The sequence below is a fragment of the Pteropus medius genome, unplaced genomic scaffold (genome assembly GCF_902729225.1).
Source record: "Pteropus medius unplaced genomic scaffold, Ma_sr-lr_union100, whole genome shotgun sequence".
Classification (NCBI taxonomy): domain Eukaryota; kingdom Metazoa; phylum Chordata; class Mammalia; order Chiroptera; family Pteropodidae; genus Pteropus; species Pteropus medius.
Window position 1 is genome coordinate 7,303,981 of NW_024347791.1, and position 17,491 is coordinate 7,321,471.

The 17,491-nt window shown below is 45.5% G+C and overlaps 2 protein-coding genes across 2 annotated transcripts in view; one reads left to right on the forward strand and one right to left on the reverse strand.

Moving 5' to 3' along the window:
• The window catches only part of NT5DC3 (5'-nucleotidase domain containing 3), a 50,909-nt gene extending 36,804 nt beyond the window's left edge, over nucleotides 1–14,105 (forward strand). Inside the window, exons 10-14 of the mRNA XM_039877946.1 lie at nucleotides 310–391; nucleotides 1,427–1,513; nucleotides 2,440–2,580; nucleotides 7,862–7,926; nucleotides 9,877–14,105. Of these exons, the coding sequence (XP_039733880.1) occupies nucleotides 310–391; nucleotides 1,427–1,513; nucleotides 2,440–2,580; nucleotides 7,862–7,926; nucleotides 9,877–10,129 (628 nt within the window). The 3' untranslated portion in view covers nucleotides 10,130–14,105. The remainder of the gene's footprint in view (nucleotides 1–309; nucleotides 392–1,426; nucleotides 1,514–2,439; nucleotides 2,581–7,861; nucleotides 7,927–9,876) is intronic.
• Nucleotides 14,106–15,526: 1,421 nt separating this feature from the next.
• STAB2 (stabilin 2) overlaps nucleotides 15,527–17,491 on the reverse strand; it is a 136,989-nt gene continuing 135,024 nt past the window's right edge. Inside the window, exon 69 of the mRNA XM_039877947.1 lies at nucleotides 15,527–16,462. Coding sequence (XP_039733881.1) covers nucleotides 16,412–16,462 — 51 coding nt within the window. The 3' untranslated portion in view covers nucleotides 15,527–16,411. The remainder of the gene's footprint in view (nucleotides 16,463–17,491) is intronic.

The window sequence follows — 17,491 nt, forward strand, 5'->3', positions numbered from 1 at the left end:
AAGACAGTTTCTTTACAGGGAGGGCTTTTCACAGCCATCGGTAACTTTTAAGAGGGACGTAGGTAGTGTGTCGTGTTTTGCGAATGTGTTCGACCCTGGAATTCCCTTTCCACTTCATGTCCTCAGGTGCGGGGTCTGCTGTCTGGGAGGCACTGCACTGGCCCCAGGATGGGGTGGGGTGGGGTAGGGTGGGCTTTCTCAGGTTCATGGAGCTCCTTTCCGTTCCCAGTGAGCCACGTGTGGCGTTTCGCACAGCAGGCAGCCTGCACGACTACCCTGTGTTGTAATGTTTCCCGTTTCTGTTCTCAGACCTTTCCGAAAGGTGAATGAAAAAGGTGTCTTACTCTGGGATAAAATTCACAAGTTGCAGAAAGGCCAGATTTACAAGCAGGTATCTCATGACCAGTTTATTTTATTTTTTTGTTACTTTGCTTCATGTGCTCGGTAATAATAACAGCTAACGTTCTTGGAGGCTTACTGTGGGTGCCAGGTGCAGTTCTGAGTGCTCTACTCGAATTGACTGTTTATAACTTGTTGGCAAAATTTAAGTCAGTATATTTTCAATATACTCAGAATTGAATGATTTTTTAAAACAAAATTTAAAGCGTTACTTTCAATAGGATACAACATTTAAGATGCCAATAGCAAAGCTTGGAAATTTCCCTTTAAGAAGGATTTAATCACATGGCATATTACTTGCCCAAATTAGTAATTACTTCCTGGCAAACTGTGTTTTATGTACAGCTTTAATATATCTTAGTATCATATAAGTCTTGGAAATGTTTGAATAAAGGAATTGCTGACTATTATTGTGTTACTGAAGTTAGTTGTTTTTTTCTTTTTTTTTTTTTTTTTTTACATACTGATACATTCCCGGTGGGTATTATAACAACCTGCTAGATTTGGCATTAAGTGTATTTTCTAGGCCTTGAAAAATTAGCTTAGATACAATCATTCCACTTCTAGAAAGTTAGCCTAAGAAAATGATTAAGATGTAGCTAAAACACTTGTATAAGAATGTTTATCATGAAGTTACTTATAAAATAGATAACAGAGTAAATGATAACAAAATAAATGTTCAACATCAGGGAATTGGTAAAATGAATTATGGTATTCCTTAGGAACTGAAATTACATGGCAGGTTAATATTTGACTTGGAAAGATGGTCACAGCATGTTAAGTGTAAAAAGGTCATTACAGAAAATTCTATACAATATGAATCCCTTTTGAAAAATAGATTTGACTTAGGAGAAAGGCCTGAAAGATTTCATACTAAGTTGCTTTTAAAGTTATGTTTTGACATTTAAAATAAATTACAAAAGCAAAAAATTCTTTTGAAGTTTTAAAAAAGTAGATATTTTGGGCTGTGGGTTATACACAGGTCTCTCTCTGTCATACAGTATACTATGTTTTTCCCTTATTGCAGGGCAATTTATATGAATTTTTGAAGCTTACAGGATGGAGAGGATCCAAAGTGTTGTATTTTGGTGACCACATATACAGTGACCTGGCGGTGAGGAGCCTTTTTCCTATTTCTTTGTCGTGGGACAGACGCGTTAGTTCCACTTATTAAGGAATTTCTCTTGTGTTTAAGACCAAATTTGTTTAATTTTCACATATTTGTGAATTTTTCAGTTTTTTCTTATGATTTCTAGTTTCATGTCTTATGAGCAGAAAAGATACTTTGTATGATTTCCATCTTTTTAAATTTATTAAGACCATTTCACATTGTGTATTTACTTATTTGTTGTCTGTATTTCCCATGAGAGGCAGACATTTGTCAGTTTTTGTTCATTGTTTTAGCCTCAGTATCTAGAACAGGGCCCAGCAAATAGTAGCACTTGATAAATATTTGCCAAATGAGAACATGAATGACCCTTTAGATGGTGAGTGTACATCTTAAATTTTCCAGGACATAATTAGCATCAGATCGTCTGATCCATTGGCAAATCCTGGGGTTACAATATTTAGAATGAAAAATGCGGTCGTGTCTGTTCATGCTGCAAGATCAGTCCACGTCTGAGAGTCCCTGGTTCCCCACAGCCCACAAGGCCTGATGCACAGTGGGCGTTCCCCAGCCATCTGTGGATGAACTTGAATGTAGACCTTCAGTGGCATCGCGTTGAGCCTCTTTCTGCCCTTGACCTCATTGTTGTCTTACAGGCCATGGTTGATGATTCCAGACCCTGTGTGTCTGTGACTCGACAGCAGTTATTTCCGGAACAGAAACGTTCTGGGGCGGGGGCGAAATGGTCAAAACTGAAATGGTCAAAACTTTGGTTTTAATTGAAATGTAATTCATTGAAGTCAGCTTGGTTAATAACTAACCAGTACCATTAAAAAAATAATTCAACAAATGCCTGTTGTGTCTGGGAAAGGTAACAAACGCTTTAAATTCTGTGGAGATTAACGTTGACTTTCTGGGATCTTTGCGATCAGGATTTGACCCTGAAGCACGGCTGGCGAACCGGTGCAATCATCCCGGAGTTAAGGTCCGAGCTCAGAATCATGAACACGGAGCAGTACGTTCAGACCATGGCCTGGCTGCAGACCCTGACTGGGTTACTGGAGCAAATGCAGGTTTGGGAATTTTTTCTCTCCTACTTTTTAATTAAGCGGTAGAATTAGTCCACTAGTCATTTACTTTAGGTCTTTTCCGTTTAATCGTGCTTATAAAGTGTGAGGCATAATTCATCCTGAAGAATAACTGCTGGGATTATTTTGCCCCTAAGAGAGTTTTGTCGGTTTCTCTGAAGAGATCTTTAAAAATGCTCCCAAAGCCGTTTGGAGAAAGAGCTTTGTGGGGCCTGTGTGGTCTCAGGTGTTCGTTTACGTCCCTCGGTCAGTCGAAGTCCAGTGTCCTCACTTCCCCACCGAAGCCGCTTTGAGAGGTGTCCTGTGGGGCAGTGGGATTCGAGAACCTCTGCCAGTGTTTGGGTCCAGTCCTGCCTCTTCCCTGAGCCTGCAGTGGTCTCCATTCTGGGCCTCGGTTTCATCATCTATTAAATGAAGGGTCTTGTGGAACGAACACTTTGGGCTAGGCACCACGGCTTGTTGCAGAGTCTCAAAGCAAGAGTCAAGGTCCTGTGTGCAGCCTCCATTTGATTTTGAAGATAATGCCTACAATTTGTCGGCCCACTCGGGTGCAGTGGCAGTTTTTTCTTTCCGCAAGTTCCACAGCCACTTTTGGACAGTTAGTGATGATTGTTATTCTTAGGGGTGATTTTCCGGCCCGTGAAGCTGGCCCCCTGTGGCAGCTGTGACCCCCTTCCCAGTCTCGTGAGGCACCTTGCTTTCTCACTTGGTCCAGCTGGCCGGGCCTGCAGCCATCTCAGTGTGAAGGCTGCCTCTTTCAGGATGAGGGGCATGGGCGCCTGCTCTCTTGGCTAACACACCTGTAGCCTCTGGCCACAGCCTGCTTTGGAAATGGCCAGGGAACAGTCTTGCCTGGCCCATTTGGCAACCCGTGTGGAGGCGGCTGGCAGTGAGCTCAGGCAGAGCTGCGAGGGGCCGGCAGGCCAGGCCGTCACTCCAGGGCACACACATGCTCGAGCATGGGGCCTTGTACGTCGCCCCCGGTCTTGCTTCCGTGTGCTCCAGCTACATTGGTTCTTGCTCGTCTCTGATGGGGACTTGTCATGTCTCTTTGCCATGTTTGTGCGTGAGATGATTTTCTAAAATAAAAGGCATCGATTTCGAGTCCATGCAGCCTCGAGTCTGTGCACAGGTCGTACAGTTAACGGTCGTGACCCTTCACGTGGCATGCGTTGTGCCTAGAGCTTGTCCTGCACGCATCACTCATTTAATAGTCCCAGCTGTCCTGTGTGGGCAGGTGCCATTTTTTCACTTTAGATAAGGAAACTGGGTGTTGAGAGGTTAGGTGACGTGTCTCAGGTCATAAGATGACAAAAGAAGACCTTGAACCGATGCCCAGGTCCATGCCTTTGAGCTCTGCACTGAGCTTTCCTGTTGTGTGCGATCGAGGCCTCAGGGGTGGCCAGGGACCCCTCCCTTGCGATGCTGGCAGCTGGTCACACTACACACACACACACACACACACACACACACACACACACAGCCTCCAAACTTTCACGCAGAGGTGGTGCCACCATTTAGCTTCGAGGACAGTTTCTTTGTTTTCTTTGACCTGTACAAAAAGTTAGGTGATTAAGGAGTGTGGGTTTAGAGACTGGAAGTGCTGAGAATATTTCTGTGATTTATGCAGTTGATTATTCATGGCGTAAGGTTAGGAAAGGAAGAAGTGGAAGTTAACATTTACGTTGCCACCCTCGTTTTACGGAAGAGGAACCTGAGGCAGAGATAAGTAACTTTTCCAGAATCACGAAGTTCGCGAACAGTAGTATCAAGCTCTTTAGGAATGAGAGCTTAGGATGGTCCGGACACTAAAGGCTTTCTGTTCATTTCATTCTCACTACTCTCTGAAGTCGGTGCCACCATCATCCCCATTTTACAGATGAACCTGAGGCACAGAGGAGAAAATAACTCGCTCAAGTTAAGGGTGATGCTGGGACCCTAGAGTTTTCACTGCTGTATCGCCTCGGGTTCTAACACTCTTTACAGCATTCTGTCTGGTTGTCTGGTTGGGTTCGCTGGGATATGAAGGTGTATGGCTGATTATTAAAAAAAAATACACAAATGAATGTCATTTCTCACTGTCCTCCCTGTTCCCTTTTTACTTAAAAGCTATAGATTATTCCAGTGATCCTGTGTCAGATGTTTCTAGAACTCCCCTTGGGATTATTTTCATAGCACGTAGCACATTATTTGAACTGTTTTCTGAGGAGAAAATTTGTCCTTTCAGGTTGAGTTTGATTTTTTTTCGAGCCAGAGAGGTGTCACTTAGAGCCAAGTCTGATGAATTAAATACAAGGATATAATTTTTGGTTTTAAGAAAGTAGCTCTAAAGAATAAAGGTAATTTTGTGAACTAGCCTCAAAGCGTGCCCCAAACAGTACCCCAAACAGTGTGGTTAGTGGCGGTAGCGCTGGTAAAGATGGGGCTCATGGTGGTGGGGTCTCCCCGGGTAGCCACCCAAGGTCTCCTTTAGCTCTGGGACCGGCAAACTTCTGGGCCGGATGGAAAGTATTAGGCTGTGCAGACCATGCAGTCTCCGTCCCAGCTCAGCTCTGTGCTTGTGGCACAAAGCAGCCTTAGACGACACGTAAACGGCTGCCTGTAGCTGTGTTCCTCATGACACTAAAATACGAATTCATATCTCCATGTGTCATAAAATTATTCTTCTTTTGATTTTTTTTCAACCATTTAAAAAGGAACACCCATTCTTAAGCTCGTAAGCCTATAGAAAAATGGGTGGTAGGCTGGATTCGACCTCCTCCGGTGTAGGCTGTTGGGCAGCTGACCGGATCGCAGTATCCTGCTGACAGGGGAGGAGCGAGGGCAGGTGTGGTACTGAGGCCAGTCTACGTTTTTGTCTTGTGAAGAGCGGAGCATGGGGCTGAAGGTGGCTGGGGTGTCTGCCGGGTCAGCTTCTGGCGTGGGCTTCTGGTTGGACTTTTCCAATGCTAACTACCAACGTCGGAGTACATGGTTTGACTTAAAGATTAATTATAACTATCACAGTCTTTGAAATATTTTAAAGTAGATTTCAGATCCCTGAGAAAATTATTTTCTGAAGTTTGGCCTGGTAGGGGGAACAGAGCTGGAGAAAGGGGGCGGCTCAAGGAAAAGTATTATTTTTAATGGGAGAGACTCTGGCATATGTTTAAGTGCTGATGGGAGGGATCCAGGTGAGGAGGTGGATCATATGGGAGGGATGGTCGATGACGGAGAAGGGTTCCGGGATGGCAGGTACTGAGTGGGCCTTGGTTAGGGTGCTGTGGGGAGGCTGGGTTAAGGCCCATGCCCACAGCGCTCAGATGCCCCTTCTCTGGGAATGCTCCCCTGGCCTGAGATTCCTGGGCCCTTCTGCCCTAGCATGTCCTGTCAGTGATCTTGGGCTCTGCTGGGGATGATCCATCATCCTTGGCTGCCTTCCATTCTGGAAAAGCTGGGCTGGAGAACATGCCTTGAACTTGGACACCCAAGTTGATTCTTTGTGTCTGTGAGGCCAGCCCTAGGGTGGGGGGCCCACCTGAGGGGCAGGAGTAGAGAGGAATGTTCATATGGCCGGTAGCAGCTAGTTTCCTAAAGGAAGAGTAATCCTTATTCTGGTCACCAGTCAGAGAATTCTCCTCTCCTGCAAGTAGGGGGCAGAGTAAGGGACTAGAAGCTTCTTTGTACTGGACACAGGTGTCTAGTTCATGGACTAAAAAGGGTATTTGGGCAGAGGTGGGGGGGAATTCCCTCCCACAGACTAACACCCTATTCTGTGTGGTATCACACTGTTTTGTCATGGTTGGGGTCTGCCCCCCACAAGGGCCTCCATCTTTCTTTCTCGTATCTTTAGCATCTAGCACAGTGCTCAGCACACAGTAGGTGCTGAATATGCATATATAAGTGTGTGTATGTATATACATGTGTGTGTATATACACATGCATGTGTATGTGTGTATGTGTATATGTGTATGTAGATGAGCGTACGTTTGTATATGTGTACATATGTGTACATATAAATAAATTCCTTGTGACATCCTATAGATTTTTGATCTAGTCACATACTTTGTAGAGCCTAAATTGTGTAGCAAGTAATTTGTTGACTAAAATGTGAAAGCTGATTAAAACTGCTCATAGAACCATCAACCCCCAGAAGGGCCGGCCCAGTGCTCCAGGCTCCAGTAGCACAGCCAGTGGTCATTCCGTGCAGCTGCTTCCTGGTGGTGTGGGCAGTGGGGTCGGGCAGGAAACCCAGATTGCAAGCCCAGGGTTTTGTCTGGGTGGCAGAGGCCCTTAGCAAGCTGCCTGTTAGTCAGGCTGTTGAGCCGGGGGGACGTGATAAACAGAAGGTCCTTGGCACCCACGTCAAAAGCAGATGGTTCGCTTATTTGGTCTTTTCCTCCTAAGTCTGCCCCGTGACCGTGAATTGCAGGGAGCCACCTGTCCCCTGTGATCACGTGTGCCTCTCACTCTAGCCGAGTGTTTGTTTAGCCACGGGAGCCTTGCGGACAGACTTCTGAGAGTCCGTCCTTGGGTTGTGGGCAGTTGTCATTTTCCTTTTGCCTTTTGCCATATTTCAGCTCCATCAGAAAATTCTCTGCTTTTCCATCTTGTTCAAGTGCTCAACCTTCTTGCTTTTTACAAAAGCAATTATTTTTTTTTCTCTTAAACACTTTAAAAGATAACATTAAGAAAAAAAAAATTAAAACAAATTGTAATTCTACTACTCTTGTACAAATTAAAGAAAAATTTCCATGTTATATCCCAGATATATGCAGATATTTTTACATGCTTCCAGTTAGTGGATGTACTGTTTGTTACACCTATTTCTACTTAACTGCCATTTTTATGTTGGCATATGTACATATATACACGTAATACGTGTAACAGGTAATATATATTACATATATATTTATTTATGTAATATATATATATTACAGGTATATTATACATATATTTTTTGTGCATACATATGCATTATGTTTATACACAGCCTTTAATAATACTTTAATAGCTCTAGTTTAATACGTGCCTTGTTTAATATCTTCATAATATTCCATTTAATTTGTTAAACCCTATTTCTGTTATTGGAGATTTAAAACTATTTTTGGTGAAGAGAGAGGATGGGGACTGGGAAGTCTGAAAAATGTATTATTTCACGCAAGTGTCTTCTCTCTTAAACTCGAATAAAATTTCTCCAGTAAAAGCTGCCCATTAACAAATTCTCATGGCCTGATGAGTTTATGCACCACCAAATCGGTCTCAGTAATTGGCTTGTGCCCTGCAGGTTCACAGAGATGTGGAGTCCCAGCTGGTCTTGCAGGAGTGGAAGAAGGAGAGGAAGGAGATGCGGTAAGAGTGGCCCCTTTGAATGTGGGGGGTCCACCCCCCTGTTTGCGCATGCTCGGCCCACACACCCGCCCCGGGGCTGGCCCGAGGCATGCTTTCAAACATTCTTTTTTAGCTCCAGGTATAAATGTGCCAGCCCCAGTGTCCAGAACCACCCATCTGCTGTTAAGTGATGTGTGACATTTCCTTGAGTCAGCAGTAACCTCCCTCACATCTCCTACCCTTGCCATTTGCTTCTTTTTAAGAAAATCAAACAAATATGCCCTTCTCTCACATAAACACACACACAACTCCTCTTCCACATTCCCTGCCAGGTCCTGCCTGATTCGAATGAGCCTTTCCCTCCCATCCCTTCTCCCGGCCTGCTCGACTTTCCCATTTGGGCAGCTGGCGGCCTACTCGCTGGTAATGCCTGCCGCACAGCGCGGCTCCTGGGACAGTATTGGAGGTGGGCTCTGAGCCACAATGAGTTCTTGGAGCTCCTACAACCCTGGTGCTTATTCGTAGCCACGGCTGTTTCAGCAACGTGCCTGCACTCGGTACTGTCCTGTTTATTGGTGAAGAAAGCCCGCCGGCATCAGAACAGCGTGGCGGGGTGCATCTTAAGGGAATGGGTGTTCACATCTTAAGGGAATGGTTGTTCAGAAGAGGCCTTGTGGACAGCCGTGCTTCCCTGAGAGCTGCCACCTGGACACTGTTTACATGGTCATTTCTGCTCTCGTCCCTGGCTTCCCCCTGCCCCAAGCACAGCTGTCTCTAAGGTTGGGAAGTAGCAGTCACTGCCTGGGTTCTGGCCTCCGAGCAGCAGACACCCTGACTGCCGGGGGAAGCACAGAGAGGGGCAGAGCTCATCGGATGTATTGACTCCATCCTTCCTCCTCCCTCTCAGGGCGTCGGCTGTCGGTGGCCTGGTTCTAACTTGTCACTCTCACATTGCTGTAGACATGTTGGGTGAGAGTGTGATAGGCATATGCTGTGATTTGACTCCAAATTCCTCTCCCCCGAAGGCCAGACCTGTTTGACCCATCAGAGATTTGGGTTTTGAATTCGAGTTTCTAACGACTTCATATCTCAAAGAGATTTTTTTTCAGTAAAAATTTAAACACCGTTTGTGTCATTCCACCCACAAACCTAATTGAGTTTTTTAATATTCTACTTTTTGGTTTTTACATCTCCTGTCACCCTATGACAACAGTCACTACCAAATAGTGGCTTTTATTACACAGTTGCGTAAATGAATGTTTTTCTTGTTATGTTTGTAACTGATTTATTAACAGTCAGGTGGTATTTAGCCGTTTTGCTGGAATATTCTGTGTGAAGGTGTCCTAGCCATCAGTACGCACACCTGCAGTGGCTTAGATTCTGGGGTTGGGTGAACAGCCTTGCAAATTATAACCTAGGTTTTGAGGGGGCAATGAGGTGTTTGAAACCAAGAAATGGATAGTGGAGATTTATTTACATCACTATAAAAGAATCCTTAGTTTCTTGAATATCAAAATATGTCAGAGTTTATAATATGCTTTTATTTCTCTAACCTTATACAGTTTTTACTATAACCTTATTAAAAGGGGGTCTCGGTCCCATATTGTAGATGAGGGAAGTTTCGAGACTCAGAACGTTTTGTGTCTCTCCATGTACCTTCAGAAGCAGCTCTGGCCTCCTCTGTTTTTGTTTGGAAAATGTAGCACGCAGATTTAGACGGACATACACACTGAAACTGGGCCTTAACAGCGTTCTGTCCAGCTGGCCTCAACGGGAAATGTGATCAGAGTCATCTGGGTGATGGACAGCCAGGCTGTTTTCCTGAGTGGAAGTTGAAGCTGCTCTCCTAGCTAATTTTCTCTCCTATAAAATGAGTCTTGTGAAAAAAGAAAAGTGATTTTGATTTTAGTAACTGAAAAAAAAAGACTGTTTTTGAATCATTTTCAGTTGCACCCCTCTTTTCTTCTTCAGGGAAATGACCAAAAGTTTCTTCAACGCCCAGTTTGGAAGCTTGTTCCGCACAGACCAGAACCCAACCTACTTCCTGAGACGCCTGTCACGGTTTGCCGACATCTACATGGCATCTCTGAGCTGCCTCCTGAACTACGATGTCAACCACACGTTCTACCCCAGGAGGACTCCACTGCAGCACGAACTTCCCGCATGGTCTGACGGGCCCCCCAGCTTCAGACTCCCCCTCCTGCAGGAGGCCCAGGCCAAGTAGCCTGGTGCCCACCTGTGGAAAAAGCCAGAAACAGCCACGGCCCCGGATTGGGCAGACATGACGGGGCTGACTTCGTGTGGATATGAGTGTTGCTTTCGGAAAAGACACAAGTAGGCCTTCTGCTATTTATTTTGTACCTTATGGAGAGTACTTCCGAGGTCGTTAAGACAGAAGCTAGCGGCCCACCAGTCCCGCCTTCCTGCACATGTCGGGCCGAAGGCAAGCTCCACATGGACACTCTGTGACCAGCTTTCCTGTTTGTGGGGGTACTGGAACTAATGTCAGTCTTTCAGGGAAGTTTTGAAACTGTCCTTGAGTCTCCCTTGGAACATGTATTGAACAGTCACGGGCAGTGCATGGGGAACAGAGGGGCACAGTGACGTGCAGCGATAAACTGCTCGCGGAAAGCTGATGGTTGAGTGAGCTGTACAGTGGCATAAGACGACAGTAAGTAGCGGGGATGGTCCCCAACAGCAGCCCATTCCCCAGACATCCGGTACCAGGGCTTTGGCATCCTGGTGCATCACTTGAAAGAAAACAGCCTCTCTGGAAAGTCTTATGTGAGAAAGAACAGGAGAAGGTGCAAGTCCTTGGCCCTTGATGGTCATCAGTATCTGCTTCCTATGTCCTACCCCATGCTGGGGAAGGACAAACGGTGCCACAAGTGATGGGTGCGTTCACACTTTTCCCCAGAGAAGAGCTTCTCGTTCAATTTTCAGCTGGCAGAACAGACTTTGTAGAATAAGGCTGTGAGCACCAAGCAGGTCAGAAGAGCCAACACATTGTGGTGGGTCCCCAGGCGTTTCTTACACATGAAAGTGCCACCACAGTGTTGGTGTGATATGCTTATTGGAGGACAGAAAACGGAACAGGAAATAAAAATGGTCCTTGCAATGAAGTGCCACACCATGACCCTCACTGGGTTGTTTTGGTATCTTGTTAAAACATACGTATTACCAGAGACTGTTCTTTTCTGGAGGGCATCCTGCGTAGGCCTGCCTCGCTCGTGGATCGTCAGCCGAGGAGCACGCTTGAATTCAGCCCTCTCTTCTCCTTAGATTTCTCTCCTGCCTTGTTCATGTGGCTGTTTTGGGAGTCTGGGTGGTTTTCTTTAGATGTCTGTGTTTAAGGTGGGAGAGGATAAAAGGCATTGAAACTAAGAGAAAAAGAGTTAGAAATGACTTAGCTAACTCAGTATTTCTCATTTCTTTCTGAGGACAGTACAAATGACATACATTCTCAAACCTGATGAATGGCAGTTACAGGAAGGGGGCTTGTGGGGAGTACTTGGTAATTTGGCATTTTTATTGTAATATTGGCAAGATGCTAGATTGGCATTCCATAGGCTGCCTGCCAGAATGCAGAAATTAAATGATTTTTGCATTTAAACATAAATTAAATAGCATGTTTTGTAGTGCTGCTTGTTATAATGGGGTTTTACTTGTGATATTTTCTTGTTATTTATAATAGTGAAGGAGAGAGACCCTTTTAGACCCAATAGACCCTATTAGACCCCTTTTTTTCCTTCTAAAGTTTATTGTAAACACAATAGTCCGTTCCTTTTTCGGAATGGGATGGGTCTTTGTTTACTGTTTGTCAGTGCCCGGGTAGTGTAAGCGTCAGAGTTTATGGGGGTCTGGTGGGTGTCCAGAATTGCTCGGTGTTGGTCCTCAGAGGTCACGCTGGTGCTTTTGGCTCATAGTTTCCGCTTTGGAGAAGCTGAGCGATGAAGTAGGTATTATTATTTTTTTAAATGTTCTTAGTTTTTATCTAATCTCATATTCATTAGATGTCTCCTAGGTGCCAGTTTCAGGGTGTTTTGTTTACTGAAGAATGAAGTAGAACTGTTTTTCAAGCCTGCTCTCATGGAGGTCTAGATTAGGTGACCCAAGCCTCAGGGGAGAAATATGTTTTCTGGGTGTGAATAATGAATTTTACAGTTTATTACCAATTACGATTTTAGTCTCTGGGCCACTGAACACGGCCGTGTTGAGACCTGCCCTGTGGCAGATGCCCGGGCCAGCGGCATGGGCCAGGACAGCCACCGCCAGGCGAGGGACAGCGGCATTCTCGTCTGTGCTCGGTCAGGATGGATTTCAACTTGTCGTTATCATGACTGCGCCGGGCATTGGGTGCTTTCCAGGTGGTTCTGTGGTGCACACGCTGGTGAAAGCACATTGGCACAAGGGGAATGGATCTGTTTTCCACCCTTTAGAGTCGCAACTTGGGAAGTAAACAGCATAAAAGTAGTGTGCGCACTTAAAAATGTTTTCCACTTTTGGCATTGGTTAGACTGATTTTCTAAGAATTATGTGAACAAAAATTCATAGTCCAAGGGCAGTCCACGTCAGCCGAACACAAGGCCCCACGGCACCCACGGCGGGTAGCCTTGGAAAGGACTTTGCACAATTGATTCTTTTAGAGTTGCTTTTATAGATGAAACCTGGCTTTTAAAATATTTTAGTTTGGCTGAGAGCTCCCACTTGCCTCCTAACATAGCCCTGATTTTTTTTTTTTTAATACTCTTCAGCTCAGCTTTGTTTTCCGCTGTCGCCGTTAATGCCACGTAACATAAACCACCTGTTACTGATTCGGGTGCTTCTCAGACTGAATTACCAGTTGCTGTGAATGCATTGGCCCTCTTAATTATTGCAAGGGAGAAATGAAAAGTCATCTTTCCTTCTAGCTAATTTAGCTTTGGGTGAACTAAATGGCCTTTCCTCTCTCTTCCTCCCAAAAGGCCTTTGAAGCAGTAGAGAGTGCAGTGTGCTCAGCATTGGAATTGAATTCCACTATGCCAGATGCTCATTTGCTGCCAAAGGCCCACTTGGGAGCCCTTGTCTCGGAGGCTCAGAGACCAAATTTGGCCGGAGGCAGGGTTCCTTGATTGCTCTATTCGACTCCCGGGGAGCCTGTGTGTTGCCTTCTGACTTTCAATTCCTTTTTGTACCAGTTTCCCTCCCTCCCCTGCTCTTTTATTTGCCTTGGTGTTTGGGAGCTTGGCTCCAAGCTCAGCTACCCTTTAACAGCCTAGTGGGTTAAGGAAAGGAAAGAGAGTGATGTTTCCTTAATGCGGGGTCAGCAAGCTTTTCCTGTAAGGGGGAAGACAGTAAATATTTTCAGCTTGGCAGGCCATTTTCTGTCGCCTCTACCGAGGAGTGGGTGGGCTCTGTTCCATTCCAACTTGATTTGTAAAACCAGGCCGCAGGCTGGATTTGGCCCTCGGGCCATAGTTTGCAACCCCTGCTCTAACGGATTGTGTTGGTGCCAATGGCAAAGTTACCTTCATGCATGCAGATGAACAGCCCCATAGTGGGGGCAGACAGAAGGAAGACGTTCTCTAGTGAGTGCACCATATTCCCCTGACTAGCCCAGAGCTAGTCTCTGAGCATATTTACTTACATAGCCAGTGGTAAAATACTGTTTCCCACACAGGGCATAATTGTCGTGTGTCATTGAGCTGAGGGCTCGGGCACTAGCTGCATATACCTCTCATCATACTCGTTGGTGATTGTGCTTGGCTGCCCAGATAACCTTTCATAACAGAAAGAGTCACTCTCCCAAGTTCTAGGTGTTCTGTCAGCTTTGCGAAGAAAGCCCTACCTCAGACAAGGTCACACCCCTTCCCCCCGCACCCTCCCCAGCAGCTCCCTTCCCGGGTGTGGATCCCAAGAACACACCTTGTAAACTTCCTGCACGTGCATGTCCATCCCAGCGCCTGCTTTCGGGGACCCCCCACCCCACCCCACGACAGCACTTTTTCTCCAGCATTGTAGTCTCGCATTCTTAGAGAACTGTTTCCTGATTATCTCGAATGACAGTGTTGCCTGTGCGATATCAGGTGCGGTAAATACAAACTAGGTAGATGCGCTATTTACGCTGAATATGAATTTGCTATTTATTCTAAATGTTGATTTTATGTTATATGATATTGAACTTAATTGACAAATAAAAGTGAATTGTATCATCCAGTTTATTCTGAGTCCTCCGTTATTGTGTACTTAAGTTAGTGGCAAAACCATATCAAATTCTAAGATACCCCAAAAAGAAATGTCCCTGAGAGAAGGGGTGACAGATTTAGGATTCATTTCTCACCACTCGTATTCCATCACGCCCAGCAGAGCACACTTGCTCGCTTTCAGAGCTCGAAGACTGTGTAATTAAGCCACCGATGGAAAGGTGGTGCGAGCTTAGCTGTGGGTGGGCAGCAGGTAGCACACCTGGAACTTCTGTGCTGTGGACAGTCCCCCCCTTGAGAACAAGAAAGTGGTGATCCACACGTTTGCCATCAAATGACCAGGAAAGCTGGAAATTGGAAGCAGTGTTTTAAGAAAATACTGAATATTACTGAATTAGGAGTGTTAGGAAGCCAAATCACTACTAGATTTTGAATAAATTTATATTTCAAAGAGCTTTTTTTAAAAAAGTGTGTGTGTGTGTGTGTGTGTGTGAATTTAAACACTTTAATATCCTGACCTCTCATCATGCCAGGACCGTAAGCTCGTTTGCTTTTTTCGTGGGTAGCCTGCTGTTTCTCCTTCCAGTCACTTGCCTTCTGGTACCTGCGATGGTGGTGTTGGTGGACCCAGTGGCAAATCTGTCCCACGTCCTTTCTGGGGAGCGGTTTCTTGGAAACGTGGCACTGCTCCCATCATGGCATGTTGTCCTAGAGGAAGGGTAAGTTGTGCCTTTGCCCGAAATCGGGACTTTGCCCCTTTCCTGGAGTTGTGAAAAGTTTTTAAGACACTCTGGGGCTTCTAGAACTTTGGACTTGGCTCAGCAAAAACCCGGATGACGTGGAACAAAGTTGTGTGGGCTGTGAGGTGAGGGGAACCAGGAGGGGTGTGAGGTCGGCCCATCCTGGCTTTTCACTTCTGTGTCCCAGCAGAGGTTCTCACACTTGGCCAGGGCTACCCCGCTAGGGACAATCTGGAAATGTGATGGGTGGGTTGGAGGGCATTTCTGGCATTTTGAGGGCAGGGACTTCAATGGTGTCGTGAACAGTCTGTCTTGCATGGAGTGTCCTGCACGTCACCACTGTAAGATCGCAGAACATTTTTATCACCAGAAGAAGAAACGCCACACCTCTTTAGCGGTTAATCCCATTCCCCTCTTCCGTACTCCTGGCAACCACTAATCCTCTTTCTATCTCTAGGAATTGGCCTGTTCTGGACATTTCATGTAAGTGGAATCATAAGTACGTGGTCTTTTGTGGCTGGCTCCTTTCACTGGGCATGTTTTCAAGGTTCATCCATGCCATTGCATGTACCGGTACTTAGTTCCCCTTTAGGGTGGAATGACATTTCATTGTATGGATATACCACAACTTGGTCATCTAGTCATAAACTGATGGGCATGTGAGTTACTTTCATTTTGGGCTATAATGAATAATACTCCGAACATGCATCTGTACGTTTTTGTATGGCTATATTTTCATCTTTCTTGGGTATATACATTAGAGTGAAGTCTCTAGATCATATGGTCAACTTTTCGAGGAACTGCCAAACGGGTGTCCACAGGGGTCGCACCATTTTACAGTCCCACCAGCAGTATGAGAGTCCCCGTTTCTCCACATCTTAGCCAACACTTGTTATCTGTCTTTTCGACTACAGCCGTCATAGTGGGTGGGAAGTGGTATCTCATTGTTATCATATCTTATTAAAATACACACAACCAGGCAAACAGAACGGAATTAAATAATTCATAAGGCAGACAGTTAATTGAAAAGGCTCTAATTATTAGTTCTAAAAAGTGGATTTTATCTTCAAAGTTTAACCCCTCCTGTGACGCATGGTATTTTTGTTTCCCAGAACAGTAGATTTATTCCACTGACTTTCTGTTCCTTAAACATTTATTGAGTACATTTCATGTGTCAGACATGGTGCTAAGTGCTGAGACACAAGACGAATGAGGTGAGTCCCTGCCTCGGGGAGCTTGTGATCTAATAGGAAAATAAGACAAGGTCACAGTTACTATCGAGTTGGGTAGAATGCAGTAAGTGCCATCTAAAGGTACATAGGAAGGACAGCAAACAGTCAGAGGAAGGAGAAGTCCCCTGAGTGGGTGGGTGCATTTGACACGGTCCCTCAGTCACAGAAATGAGTCCTCCAGATTAACCAGAGAGATGGGGTACAGCTCAGATGCTTCATACTTCCAAATGTTAAAAGACCTTAGGTTCCCAAAAGGCACTGGCGCTAAGGATTCACAGTTGACAGCCTTTCTGAGGGCTCGGCTGGCCCAGGTGGCTGTGGGTGATGACTGGCCATTGCAGGTCTGTTGCCCTCACTGCACCCCCAGAGGGTCACCACTCTCCAGCTGCTGCTCTTCAGAGACCTGGAAAAGAGTCGTCTGTGAAATGCAGGGAGGACACAGGACCTTCCACTTGTTGACCCTTTCCAGGTCGAGCATTTGTTTTAGCCACCGGTCCAAGGCCTCGATGGGGTTCAGGACACACTACCCCAAAATGTAGAACCTTGGCATATTAAATATCTTAAGCTGAAGAGTTTAAAAAAGAAAGCTAAAACGGCAGAAGCAGGAAAGTCCCTCTGACTTCCTCCCCCGATCTTCTTTCTTCCCTGAAATAGGTCATAAAACTCCCATGTGGAAAGTCCCTTTCTGGTACCAGGAGGAAGAAGACACATCACCAGAGATGAAGAATTTGGGGTCAGGAAATCTGTACAAACCAACCTTGTTAAACTAACTTAACCCCTAGCCCAAACCTCGTTGTCTGGTCAAATCTTCACAGATATATTGCTGCTTTGTCTAAAAGTATAAAAGCTTCCTGCTCTGGTCCCTTCTTCGGGGCGTCATTCTCTTGTGAAGGCTCCTACGTCCATGTAAACGTTCAATAATATTCGCGTGCTTTTCTGCTGTGAATGTGTCAGTTTACTTTTCAGACCCAGCCAGGGACCCTAAGATGGTTGAGGAAAAACTTCCCTCTCCTACAGCCTAAAATACAATTCTTCCACAATGCCCCGGGGACGGGTGTGGCAGGAGCATTCCTCCATGCGTCGGGTTGGGAGGGAAGATGGTACGATGGTTAAGGCCACTGCTGGGGGCTCTCGTTGCTGTTTGAAGCTTGTGTGCCCTGGACAAATCATTTCAACTCTGCTGAAGTTTCCTCATCTCTAGAGGGTCATACTAATATTTACCTTACAGGGAGGTGCGAAGATTAAATTAGATATTAAGGAAGGTACAAACACCTCACAAAGGTGGCTATTCATATGATTACTAAAAAATTCTTTCAGGCTGATAATTCATCATAAACCAGGGGTGGCCCTTGAGCTTTCGAGTCAATCAGAAGCCGGATTCCAGAGGCAGCCACCCCGAGCTTTCTGCTGTCTAGCTCTGATCAGCACCAAA